This window comes from Panthera onca, chromosome A1, assembly GCF_046562875.1.
Source record: "Panthera onca isolate mPanOnc1 chromosome A1, mPanOnc1 haplotype 2, whole genome shotgun sequence".
Classification (NCBI taxonomy): domain Eukaryota; kingdom Metazoa; phylum Chordata; class Mammalia; order Carnivora; family Felidae; genus Panthera; species Panthera onca.
This window is the reverse complement of record NC_138339.1, coordinates 107,493,639-107,508,143: the sequence shown is the minus strand read 5'-3', so window position 1 is coordinate 107,508,143 and position 14,505 is coordinate 107,493,639. Positions and strand designations below refer to the sequence as shown.

At 40.6% G+C, this 14,505-nt stretch overlaps 1 protein-coding gene across 1 annotated transcript in view; it reads left to right on the top strand.

The window, feature by feature from the left end:
• The window catches only part of RGS7BP (regulator of G protein signaling 7 binding protein), a 105,106-nt gene extending 100,908 nt beyond the window's left edge, over positions 1-4,198 (top strand). The window contains exon 6 of the mRNA XM_060635686.3: positions 2,070-4,198. Coding sequence (XP_060491669.1) covers positions 2,070-2,161 — 92 coding nt within the window. The 3' untranslated portion in view covers positions 2,162-4,198. The remainder of the gene's footprint in view (positions 1-2,069) is intronic.
• The last annotated feature ends 10,307 nt before the right edge of the window (positions 4,199-14,505 follow it).

The following is a 14,505-nucleotide window of genomic DNA, read 5'->3' as shown; positions in this document are numbered from 1 at the left end:
AGATTTTTTTCTTCCCTATAAATGTCTTCATAGTTTTGGTGATTCTGTTCAAGGAAATATTAAATTCCTGGTGAACTTGCATTTCAGAAAGCATAATCAGTATTCAGAGAGATACCAACAGATAAAATTCTTTATTCTTCACAGTCTGCTGTACCTTTGCCTTACCCGAATAGGTTGTTTATCGATCATTTGGTGGTTAAAGAAGTAAGAGTCCTAAAACTGATGGGAAAGTGAGTTATTATTTCTTTTTTTCTAAATAGACCATGATTCATCTCTGAGAGATTCTCCTGAGAAATCAGGCTCGCATATAGTATTTGACATTGCTTTCAGTGTCTTAACTATTTGGGGCAAGTTTAACTATCAAAGAGAGATGTCCTATTTTTAGTCTCAAAATGTTGACATCCAGAATATAGAAAATTGCTTTTCACGATGGAAAGGACAAAGAGAGTACTGTTTTTCTCCACATTCACAAAATATGAATCTTAAGAGAGAGTATTAACCTGTGGAGACTGGGAGAGTACACTGTTTGATGAATTTGATGTGCTCAGCTAGGGTACCTGTTTTCTTCCCTGGCTGTGACTTGCCATTCTGGTTCTATCTAAATGTATAGCATGGTGCACCATTCCAAGGAACACTGTCAACTTGGTGAGTGATGCTAATTTACAAATAAGTGTGACACATGACAGCCTTTGGGGAGGGGGAGGATAAGCCCAGGCACTTGGATGACACAATTTATGTGAGAGGACTGGAAAGCCGACACTTGTTTTTGTTCTGGACAGTTTACTGAGCATCTAGGCTCAGCAATCAGGAAAAGCAACCCTCGTCTACAAACCAGTTTTATTGACGTGGGGCACATTTTTCCCTTACCCATCTCTTCATCTAACTCCTGACTCTGGGCTCCTTCCCAAGGTCCTATATCCCAAGGTAGGATGGAGAAAGGAGAGAGCCCCTTAGCTCTGCTCTGGGAGGGTGGTGCAACTAGTCCTGGAAAAGCTTAGGTACATAAGAGTACCAGAGCCAACCAACCATCTTGTGGCCCCTAGCTCCATTCTGATTATGTCCTAGTGCTGCCCACATTGGCAATTTCCAGGTCATCTCCTCATGGTCCTTCTCCAGCCTCTGGGACCAGACTGCCAGTTCTGCTCCAACAGGCTATTTCTACCCACCCTCTCTTTTGGACTGGACTCTTTCTTTAAAACCCAGCTCACTAAACTGAATTTGGTTTACTGGTTTATTTCTTCATCTGCTTGTCATCATGCTAAAAATTTCAACCCAAAACTTACAAATTCAGCAGCTGGCAATCTTCTCAGAATGCCATTGTATACAGAAACCTATAGAAATCGCTAGCCAAAGACTCAACACAGAATAGTTGAGACTTCTTCCTGAGGCAATAAAGTAGGTGAGTAGAGGCAACACAGTGGTCCTATGTAAAGGAAAAGAGTAAATAAGAGCTGTATTTACTGAGTGCTTCCTCTGTGCTAGGCACTGAGGACCTCACCCAAGCTTAATGTCTTTCATAGATTGTTTCATTTAATCTTCACCTAAGGTAAGTGTTATTAAACCCTATTTTGACTAGGGGAAAACTGAAGCTTAGCAAGCTTCAAGTTACATGTTCACATAGAGCTAGTAAATAGTGGAGGCAGGTTTAGAAAAGAGGTCAAGCTTACTCCAAAGCACGGGCTCTTTCTAAAAAGCTATGCATCTCCCAACTGAAAGAATGTCTTGAGCAGTTTACATTTAATTCTAAGGAGTGGTTTGCAACTGTAGGCTCTGAGCTCACCACCACCACCAAAAAAAGAACATTTGGCCCTATCACGGGACATTTTTGGTTTTCACGGCTGGTGGAGCAGTGTTATTGGCATCCAGTGAGTAGGGAGAGGCCAGGGATGCAGCTAAGCATCCTACAGTGCTCACGACAGCCCCAACAACAAAGAATTATCTTGCCTAAAATGTCAACAGTGCTGAACAAGAAACCTTGATTCAAAAGATGGTGGATTTTTAAAGCCAATTCATAAAAACCCCAGTTATTGTTTGTAATTCACTCATCTGTACATTCTGTCCCATCACAGATGACAGCAGCCTTCTAAATCTAACTCCCTACCCCCTGGTTAGAAGACGGAAGAGAAGGTTCTTTGGGCTGTGTTGTCTTGTCTCAAGCTAGGCAACTCCTCCTGGAAACCCACCAATGCGAAGACCTGAAAATATCACAGAACCTGAGGACCTCCAGACAGCTGAACCACAATTATTGGTTTTTGACTATGTTTTCTATGCTTCCTTATTACTTTTATTCGCCTCCCTCTACCCTTTTAAATGATTTTACATGTGAAAGCAGCTGCTGTCAAGGGGGGTAAAAAAAGATTCAAAAAGCAGGCTGTTTTTAAAAGGATTTTTAAAGCTGACATTGTGCATGTCTGCTCCAAACCATACCATGACAGATGCAAGAATTATGGTTTTTAAATTATTTAAAGGTTTTTTTTAAATGTATCATACAGAGAAAAATTATTTCATGTATAATAGTATATCTTTAGCTCTTGCTGATCTCATGTTAACAATTTATCATATATGAAAGTCTTTAAACATAGAAATCTCTCTAAAACTGCAAAACTGTGTTCAAAAATCCAATCTATCAATATTATTAGAGATAATATTATAATCAAACATATACCACCTCACCTATTGCTTTGTGCTCATTCACATCTAGTCTTCCATTCTGTCGGAATCCAAGAGCTTCTACATAAAAACATCTTAATTTATAATGCAACAAAAACCATATATGGAAAGTATTTAAATTTTGTAAATACACAATTATCCTAACACCTTCGTACAATGCATATGGGCAACTAATTTCCTTTTGATCCAATGGTGTCTTTTTCAGCTTCTTGGAGAATGAAGTAATCCAGTTAGAAAATGGTGTAGTAACATATACAATTACCCTCAAATGTAAAATTGAGTATTATCACATTTTGTTCTAATTGAAATCTGAAGCATGATGTCTGCACAGCAGCATAGTGTTAAATCTTATAGGGCATGCCGGAATTAGCTCAGATCGTAAAAATATTTAACATTTTCTGTTAATAAAATCTTTTTAGTTAAGCTAAGCTTGTCTCATATTAGATGACTATGCAGATTTGACTTTTCCGATGTGTACTTGGTGTCTTGTCTTATGCTTAGAATCTTGAAAGCAGGACACATTAAGCAATACTATATTTTAGAAAGGAGGAAGCCACACGCTTCGATTTTCTGCTCACAGTTTTGTTATGATCTTCCTCACTAAACCTGTAACATGGTACAAATTTTGTTATATTGTCCCCTGTTCTTCCTTGGCCCGTTTCCCAAACAGTATTTCCCATGGGTTGAGAGATCAGACCTTTGGACTTTTTTTTCTTGCTTTCCAAAATCTAAATGACCCTAAAGAAGGACAAGAAGCAACCAGTGTCCAGTACAATAAAAGGATGGGCTAGATGCCTATAATTAGTTTATTCAAGATGCATTTTTAATCCCAACCCTATACTTTCTCAGTACTTAAGTGCACAGGCATTTATAGGTCCACCAATATTTTGACCTAACAACTAAATTTATTAAAGCTGTTAGCTTTACTGAAGATGAAGATAGGTATATATGAAATAGTGGAATAATTATCGTATTAGGTTGAACCATATGAAATTGCTGGCATTGGACTGTTTTGACCTATAAAAATAGCATTTTCATATGGTTCAACCAAATATCTGATGTTGTGAAAATTATACTTGGAATTGTCTTCTAGCATTTGTGATTGAAAGCGAACAGATTAAAAGGTTGGAAGAGATCTCAAAAGGCTACACAGGTGTCTCTTTAGATCATACCAGCTCACTTGGGGCCTTAATCTTGGAATCCAGAGTTGTGTTCCAATGACCTGGTAATGAATGCACGGTTGTAAGTATGCCTGACTCCATATAAAGAGGGATCTCTGAAACTTATATGAGAAAACCACAACTTTCTAAATCAAATATTTGTAAAACAGTTATTGGAATATGCTACTTAAAGACCCTTAGAATGAATACCCCCTTGGAAAGCAGGGAACTACTCCCAGATTTATCTGGTCTGTAAAGCCTGATTTCATAAATCAGGTTTGACTAAAGCTTACTATGGTTTTTGAATATGGTTCATTTCCATCCCCCGTGGTTAATTCACTTAAGGTCCATTGTTTTAGAAATTATAATACAGCCCAACTGGGCATGCTCTCAGCTCCCGTCTCAGCCCTCGCCCACCTTTCCACTATATTGAACCCTTTGCTTCAATCTAGTTCCTACTAATTCATGCAAAGTTATCAACTGATAAACCTACCTTGGTGTTCAGCACGTTCCTCTAAATGCTTGACCTAAATCACTTCTGCTTGGTTAATTTGTGCTCACTCTCGCCTTAGTCTCGGTATGAAAGGAACACTTACCTTCCATGCCATTGTCCTTTGTACAACTGAAGACTGTTAATAAATTCAGGTCTCACCTCCAGGTCTGGGAGGGCTATAGTAGCTATTCATGGAGAAGGGAATTTGTCTAATTCCCTAGGTAGGCTTCCCATATTTAAGGTAAATAAATTCAGCCACCTTATCTTTTATTCATAGTGCCTGTTTCCCAGACTTTGATTGGTTTTATAGTTCCTGTGGACACACTCCAAGATTTATAGATCTTTCACTAGCAGGTCCTAAAATTAAATGTAGTGCTCCAAGTCGTGATGACCTACCCTGGCTCACAGTGGCAATAGACAGCTCACCATCTCCCATTAGATATGCCAATGCGCCTCTTTAGGAGCTGACCCCACTCTCCTCTCACCTACCAAAGGACTTTCTCAGGTGTAGTCCATGAGATAGAGGTCTACTGTCTCGGCTTCTGCTAGTAATTCGCTTTCAGATTAGCAATAACACTGAGCTGATCTCTAGGGGTAAGGAGAGAACCCTGAACCCATTCTGTTGCATGGGTACTCACATGCTGAAAACAGAAAAGGATGTCAACTTTTTCTGGCACACCCTCACCCATTTTACCACCATAATTTCAATATCCTGTGTTGATTCATCGTTGTTGTTTTTTTTTGTTGTGTGTGTGTGCGCACGCGTGTGTGTGTGTGTGTGTGTGTGTTCAGATTACAGAGGCAATATATATTCTTTATGGGCAATCTGAAACCTACCACCGAGTATAAAGAAAATAAAAATCACCTGAATCCCGCCATAATCATATTGTTTAAAACCACATTTCTAGGCTTTAAATCGTCAGTGGCTAGGTTCAAAGACACTTGTGGATAAGATAGGTGAACAAACGCCCACACGGCCAAGGTATCACTTTAAAATATCTGTCCGCTGATGTTTTGCATGCTTCTAGAAACAGATTGCAAACTTCTGGTTGTGCCACTGTTGAAGGGTACAAAGAAGACTTTAGAAGTAGCACAGCCCGGATGCCTCCTCTAATGAAAGCTTTTAGGGAAATTCTAAAATCCTGCCGGATCATTTTGTTCCTGGGTGCTCTTCTAACAGTTGGATGCTTACTGTATGGCAATACTGCCACCTACTGAATTCTGAGCTTTAGGGTAAGAGGGGAAAACAAATGTGCAGAATATAAAAGCATCTCATTCATTTTAGACAGCAAACAATGGACCAGGTTAACAATATTCCATATGGAATTCAGATTCTGGAAGTCTCAGAGCTGAAAGGATTAAGGATATCATCCAGACTAACTTCCCACGCCACCTACATGTACCTAAAAATTGCCTATCATTTCTTTGTGTTCTCGAACGTCACCAAATGCAAAATGCTCAGGTTTCAGGTAACGGTAGATAGGATGAGAAAAAGCAGTGATGCTATTGGCCCATAATAAATCATTATAATAAAATATAAAGATCAGAAATAAACCCAAGAACATAAAATAATTGAGTGCATTATAAAGAGATGACCTTTCAAATCTGTGAGAAAAGGTGGGATTACTAAATAATTTGGGATGACTGGTTGGCCATTTTTTGGGGAAAATCCTAGATCTATACCTCATAACTTCCATCAAAATAAATTCTAGGTGAAGTAAAGATTTACATGTTAAAGCACATAAACATATACAAGGAGTATGGCAATATTGATAAATATTTCTGTAATTTTACTATGGAGAAAAGCCTTTCTAAGCATGATACCAAAGGAAGAAACCAAAAAGAAAAAGATAGATGGATTTGACCAATTAAAAATGCAGAACTCCTATACAGTAAAAAATAAACCAAATTAAGAGAAAACAAAATTTGAAATATATGCAACAAAGAGTATAGATCTCTAATGTATATCAAGAGCTTAAACCCCATTACTGATGGGAGGTTTCTATGATCTACAACCTTCCCAACAGAATGTTTCTATTTCATTCTTTCCTCACTGCACTTTTTAAATTATTGCTTGTTTGTCTGTTTATTTCCACTAAACTGGAAGTTCAAGAAAGCAGCCACTGTGTCTGTTTTGCTTCCTGTTATATCCTCAATACTTAACACAGTGCTAGACACAAAGCAACTACTGAAAACATATTTATTGTGTGAGTGAATAATGAATGCATGAATAGATAACATTTTATGATCAAAAAGAATCAAACTTTCCAGTAGAAAATTGAGCCAAGGACACAAACTGGCAATGTACCATAAACTAAAGTAATGAACTAATAATAAATATGAACATATTTAAATACACTAGTAATCAAAAATGCAAATATTACAATACACTCCTTTTTTTATGTATCAGAAAGACAAAAGATATAAAGAATTATAGTTCCTAGGGTCAGTAAGGAAATATGGAAGCGGACATTCTCTTACAGAGTAAACAAGAGTGTAAACTGACCCAATCTTTCTGGAAAATATTTTGGCAACATATTTTTTGTGTATGTCAAATACTTCCACTTTAGGGAGTTCTCCTTCAAAAAAGGTTAAGAAAAAATGAACTCAAGATACATTCATTCATTATTCAAAAAATACATGCAACAAAGGATGCTTATAGGAGCATGGAAAAAATTGGAGGAATGAAAAAAATATAAATAAGCCCACAATATAGGGTTGGTTAAATATGGTATATCCTTTCAAGGGAATACTACTGTGCACCAATTAAGAATAAGCACTAGATGTATATTTACTGAAACAAACAGCTATATTGTTAAATGAAAAGAGAAAGTTATAGAAGAATACAGTGTGTTCCCATTTTAAGAGTATACATACACATGTGTGCATTACAGTGTCTGAAAGGATATTTGCTAAAAGGTTAACAGCATCTATCTCTGGGAGGTGAGATTTGGAGCAATTATATTTTCTTTTTGCATATCGGTAATTTCTGATTTTTCCACAATGAGCATGTAGTATCTGTATAATTTTTTCAGGGAATAAACAACAATGTTCACAATATATATTAAATGAAAACCACATGTTATAAAACAGTATGTATAGTATGACACAATATTTGTAAAAAAGAAAATTATATATAAAAATATCTATGTATGTATATATATGCATAAGAAGCTAGAAAGACATACACTAAAATGTTAATAGTAGTTATTTATGGGTAGTGGGATTATGGGTGATTATTTTTTCTTTTTGCTTTTCTGTGTTTTCTAATTTTTCTACAATGAATATGTATTCCTTGTGTAATAAAAACTAATAATAAAAGTTTAAAAAAAAATGAAAAGTGAGAATTTGTGACTCATCACTTCCTCTCACCCTCCCTGCCACCCCCTGGACTTATTCCCTGTCATCAAAGTGTGGGCAGTGGGGTTATGGAAAGGAAACACCAGGACACCATAACTTTGGAAGATAAAATAGAGAGCCAGACAAAGGTGGATGGGAAGGAAAGAGAGAGGGTGGAAGGGAGGGAGGGATGGAGGAAGGAAGGAAAGAAAGAATTAAGTGAAAGTGAAGTCAATAGAGGAAGGATTAAAGCAGGCTTTGGAAATATTTTCCCTGACAATAGCAGTAAGTCTCTTTAACTCTGTTTTCCTGATAACTATGACCAAAAAAAAAAAAAAAAAAAAAAAAAAATCAGTTGAATAGGTTTATTTTCTTAAATTTTTTTAATGTTTATTTATTTTTGAGAAAGAGAGAGACAGAGACAGAGTGTGAGTGGGGTTGGAGCAGAGAGAGCAGGAGACACAGAACCCAAAGCAGGCTCCAGGCTTCAAGCTGTCAGCACAGAGCCCGATGCGGAGCTCGAACCCATGAGCTGTGAGATCATGACCTGAGCCAAAATCAGACATTTAACTGGCTGAGCCACCCAGGCACCCCATATAGGTTTATTTTCCAATAAAAGGAATCATATACGTGTCTGGAGAGACATCTAGGAATTCAGTTCTTCCAGGAGTGTATCCCAAGAAGTTTTTCAAGAGGCAAACTTTTGAGGTCCAGCTGGTTATCAAGGGCTGTGCAAGTACAGCCTGAACTACACAGGCTATCGTCTGACTCTCCGATGGACGCAAGCAATGCGCAACAGTGGCTAGCAGTTCCGATATCCATTCTCTCCTTTTTCCCTTTAGAAACAGAGACCCCAAATTTCAGCAAGACACTGGCCACCTAAATTTAAGACCCCGTTTACTATGGTTTGGGATGTGGCTATGTAACTGGGTGTTTAAAAAAAAAAAAAAAATCAAGTGCATACTGCCCTTAGCAACCAACATTCACAGCAGCTGAGAGATGGATGCTGTGGCTCAGTAACGCACACCTCGGCAGGTACCACAGCGCCTCCTACAGTTCATGCCTGGCACTGCCCAGATCCCCTTGCTTCTCACATGGACCTACTCCACCCAGCTATAGCTTCTTCTGGATTCTGTTATTACCGTTGACTATACAAAAGAGGGACAGTGGGACAAACCACAGCTTTCACTTAATCCATGCTAAATTCCCCCATCTTAGGCACTTCTGAGCTTCCTGGTAAAATGACCCAGACCCTTACCCCCAAGTGATCTGAGACCCTGGTTACCCTGCCCTTAGTACACTTTAGTTGCTATACTTGCCCATTTACAGTTAAACCTGGGCATACCAGAGGTGACCCAGTGGTCATGTGAATGCCGAACATACTCCTCTGTATGAACATACCCCTCATACTGCAGTAACTCTCCCTGCTCATGACGATCAGAGCCGATAACCTCTGTCAGTATGGTAACTCTTACTTGCCTGCTAGTTTTCTGCCTGTAGGACCCTAAGTTGACCACTTAGCAGTGGTAGCTTAAAGCTTAGTGGGATTCTTATTTTCTTCACTCTATGACCTAGGACCTCTAGAGACAGAGATTCTAGACCCCCAAAGAGAGAGCACAAAGTCCTCAGTGGATTCCTGAAGCCACTCCTACTCTCACCCCTTTATTTTTGGACTCATGAATTTAGAACCATCTAATGACCATTGGTTGGTGTAAGGAGTATAATGCATCCCATAGGTTGCATCACCCCAATAATACAAGGCATCCTCTCTTTAAAGAGGCCAAACCACCACTCCAGTGCGATGGCAGCTTCTGCTTGGTGGATCCCACAGTCGTGTTTTCACTGATGCACCTGCTTTGCTAAGAAGTGAGGCCCTTGGTCTTAGGCAATGTTATGTAAGATCCTGCATTGGTAGGTCAGACACTTTGTCAGTCAGTGGATATTGTTGCTGGCTGAAGCCCTGCAGACAACATTGGCAAACTACTATCCAGAAAGCAGGTAAATCCCAGTCAGGGTGGATGTAGTCTCAATTTGTCTCCAGCTGGCAGTCTGTTCTCCAGAAGGAATGGTATTAGATCGAGGGCACAGTGTCAATCTCTGTTACCAAGAGGCTGGACATTGAAAGGAAGCTGTAAATAAATTTTGCTGAAAAAAGCTTGTATTCGTTTCTTATTGCTGCCCCTATAACAAACTGCCACAAACTTCGTGGCTTAAAATAACCCACATTTATCATTCACATTTCTGGAGGTCAAAAATCAGTTTTACCGCCTTAAAGTCATGAGGTCAACAAATCTGTGTTCCTTCTGGAGCCTGTAGGGGAGGATCTATCTCCTTTTCTTTCCCAGCTTCTGGAGGCTTCCTGCATTCCTTGGCTTGTGGCTCCTTTTTCTATCTTCCAATCAGCAAAAACGTAGCATAGCCTCAATTCTGTGTGTATGTGACTCCTTTTTCCATCTTCAGGTATCCTTCCTATTCTGACTCTTCTGCCTCATCTTAGAGGGAAACGTGCTGGTTTGTTGGGCTTGCCCACATAATCCAGGATAGTTGTCCCATTTGAAGATCCTTAATGCAATCAGAGCTGCAAATTCCTTTTTGCCAAGTAACACATTTATAGGTTCCAGGGATTAGGAAGTGAACATCTCTGGGGGACTACTATTCTGTCTGCTGCAAGACCAGTGCTGTTGGACCCATTTACAGTTTCCATCTCTACCGAGAGCTGCTTTTTGAATGGTCTATCTTTCTCTGCTGCAGATAGCATGGCCTTGCTCTTGAACTCCAAAGGTCTGTGCTATGACTCTTTTATTGGAGTTTGCCAGAGTGTCCACAGCATCCTTTTATACCCAGATTCCTCTAGTACCGTGGCCTCTGCCAGACGATATGGCACAAATGACAGGGCTATTGATGGTAAAGCCTAAACATGCTGAAGACCCCCTTCTTGCTCTGGGACCAAATTAAAACTAGAGCTCTACCTCACATGTGAGATACGCTGCCTTCCAAACCTATGGAGGCTGCTCAAGCTTCAAGTTTCTAGCTTCATGGTTGGAAATGCAAGGGACATAAACTTGTTTTTGTTTTGAAGACGCCCCAGCACCTCTCAGATCCCTTGACTCCTAAAAGCTTCACTGATGTAGCAGACCCCTTAATCTCTGTAAGGTTTATCTCCCATTCTCTGGAGTTTGTGTGTCTTGCTTACCAAGGCATTCAGAGGACTCGCCATTTCACACTTGCTGTGTCCAGAGAACAACATGCCATCGACTTGGTGTGCAAATGTGAGGTTCTCTAAAGAGAATATTCCGATCAACAGGATCGGACTGTTGTGAGCCTTGGTGAGGTCATCTAGGGATACACAAGTCTGGTTCCCAAAGATCATCTGAGAACACAGACTGATGCTCAACCCTCGGTACCAAACCACGAATGAGGAAAACAAATATTATGCAGTGAGGACATAGGATGCTAAAAGGCATGTGAGATCCACTAGAGGTGGAGAGGACTGGTTCCAAAAGGTCATCTGAGAACATGGAGTTGGGTTATACTCACATACACAGCTGCTAAGTAATAATATTATACAATGAGTACACAGAGCTCCATTTTCTGTGTTCTCATTGTTAGATAAAAGCCCATAACAATTTGGCATAATTTCTAATAGTGTGTATGCATTTGCTGGTTGATAAAACTCAGCCAGGGCTTTTAGGGACTTCATCTCCACCTGCTCCTGGTAAAACCTCTGCTGGGAATACTTTAGGATAGTTCATTTGTTGCAGGGAAGATAAAAGTAGCAACTCTTTGGGGGGACCCAGAGCATCTCAAGATTCTTGATTCTCTTCAAAATTCTTATCTGGATCCTCTTCAGATTTCATATAACTTTTTCTATCTATAAAGTGCAGTCAATAGAGATCTTTGGAACTCGGTTAAAGTCTCATGATTATTCTTGAAGCCATATAATCTATTCTAGTAAAGATACCACATTCGGCACAACAGCTATTACTGGGGCTTCTTGGATAAGCTTGCAGCAGTGGTGTTTGAAAGGGCAGACCTACGCCGGCCGACTCCATCTTGTTCTGTGTCCTCCACCTTGAGTGACTATGTCCCCGACATGCCCCCTTTCCGGGAAAATCGCAGAAACCTCAGACCACGGCTCCTCTCCTAGAGTAACCTCCTGCTCACCCGTTCAAACTTCCCCGATCAAAACACGCCCGGCTACCTGTGTAACAGGAATCCGACCCTTCCCCAGCCAATCGGCTGAGGCCACAGCCATTACCTCACCAACTGGCCCTAGACCCCTATAAAACCTTTGTGCTTTTGAAACTCGCTCTCTCTCCTGTATCTCACCGCTGCGTCGGTGCAGGTAGGGGATTGAGCTCGAGCTAGCTCGAATAAAGTTTCTTTTGCTTTTGCATCGGACTCGGCTCCCTGGTGTTCTTTGGGGATCACAAATTCTGGGCATAACAGTGTTCATCTGCCATAACCCATCCAGTGTTTGAAGAAGCTGAAGTGATGATTAAAATGGGGGGTGTGATAAGAACCACCACTGCTGAATCTTTTCCATCACCTTGGATTTGTGATAATGTTTTTTTGTTTTTTGTTTTTTGTTTTTTTTGATTAATTGTCTTGCTGAGGATGGAAAAAGTTTTCAGGAACTTGCACTTAGTGTTTCCTATTTACAATAGCTTTTCCTCTGTATCAAGAAATTGGGTGTAATGGTATTGGCCAACTATCAAGTATGTCCATAATATTATATGTTGGGAAATTAGAGAAAAGGTTGCCGGATGGGTCCATGGGCACAGCCGACCCACGGTGAGGCAGAGAAGGATCATGAATCTGTTTATGACCTTACCTCCATTGGTTTTTCCCCTGACAGATGTCAGATCCCTGGGAAGCAACGTCAGCTCAGGACCTATGTCTGAAGGCCTTGAAAGATCTAAATGTTTCCTCTTGCCATTGTTTGGTTACCTGGGTGATGGCTACAGGACCCTTTGGGGAAGGCCTGGAGGAATCACTACTGTACAAACCTGGCAAGTTTCACAGGATCTGTCTTAATATCGATGCAGCTTCTCCTTTGGTAGACAGGTTTGAGTTTAGCTGTCTCAGCTGTGGAAACTGAGCAAGAATGGTCACTTTCCTTTGGGGAAGGGATGTCAGTCTTCTGCTCATCTATCCTTGATCTCCTCAAATTATACATATATTAAATAATACCCTGCCCACTTGTCTTACCCCTAGGAATACCATGATCACCATTATCAGCCATCTCCAAAGATCCCTGCAGGTCAGCCCCTCCTGTGCCATTCAGATCTTGCTGCCCATGACAGCAATTATTCCCACCTTGCTTCTCATGGTTATGTGGTCTCACCTAGCCTTTTCCAATCCAGGATTCTATCATCCCCATTGCTACTAGAAGCCCTGTTCAATAACAGCATCTAACTATCAGCCAGGCCTACAAAGGATGGACACCACTGAGCTCCTTATTGATGCTGCTATTCCCCTAATTAGCACATTCCTTACTGCCTTGGAAAATATAGTGTCCCTGGGTCCGCCCAAAGAACAGAGTCGGCTGCTGAATTTTCCAGGCTCATAGGGGATCTATCTCAGCAAACTCCTTCCTCTATACTGTGCCGTGAGAGTTTTGCTATCTCAACTTTATTTAATGAGGCTCATCATTTTTTCAAGCTTCCAAGTACCTTAACAGCAGCACATTTAAGCCACCTTCCAGAGCCCTTACCAAAGTGGTAAATCCTATCTCATGAAAGAGGGTCTTTGTATTCATCCTTTGTATTCTGTCACGCCTGATCCAGCACCCTCTAGACCCACTCCTGGGCATGCTTTACTGGTTTCTCCTGGTACCTGTGAGTCAGCACCTTTGATGTGTAATCCATCACCTCCCTTCCTAAACCCAGCACTTGCCTACTGTACATCTCATCCTCATTATTGATTTTTCAGCCAGAAAGGAAATGAAGGCAGATCTTGAGGAAAACTAGCATTGTCTCCTAAAGCCCGTGTCTCATTTGAAGGGTCTGCATTGTCTTAAAGGAAGAAGAAGAAGAAGAAGAAGAAGAAGAAGAAGAAGAAGAAGAAGAAGAAAGAGGAAGAGGAGGAAGAGGCGGAAGAGGAGGAAGAGGAGGAGGGGGAGGAAGGTGAAGAAGAAGAACAAGGACTCTATCTTCCACAAGGTAGAGTGGGCCATGTCTTCAGGCCCAGAGGCCTCGGGACAATCTGGGGATTTAAGATGCTCACCTGAAAATAATCGGGAGTTCCCTTTCCAGATCTCCATCTCTATCAGGACCTTAACTCTGATATGGAGAATTCAGCCTGCTCTGAAATTCTGCCACTCTTACAATTAAGTCTAGGGTCTGGTTTTCAGGGATGTCTGTCCTCCAGCTACAGGAGATGACAGCCTCTTTAAATTCTTCCCAAAAGGCCCACTCACTCTCATACTTTGCTTAAAATTGCGAAGTATTTTGCAAAAATAGCCTGTCATTTTCTCTCATCAATAACCACTCAATTCCACAGCCCCCTAACTGCTAGTTCTCCCATGCAGAGATGTCAGATGTGAGCCAGTACATCCCCTCCTACCTACATCCCCTCCAAAATCACTAGAGGTGAATGTTGTAGCAATGGCACTGCTCAGTGCCAGGGCTCAGTGATCCACTTCTCGTCAGGGCTGGAGACCTCATTGCCCTCTGTCTGTTGAGTACTACTACCCTTAGAGTCAACTACCTAAGACCACTTTAGTACCCAGTGTCTTAGGATATGTTTCACAGAAGCAGACTCTAAGATAAGGATTTGTGTGCATTTGTTTTTGTTTTCATTTGTTTGTTTGTTTTGAAGGAATGCTCTTTGACAAAAATC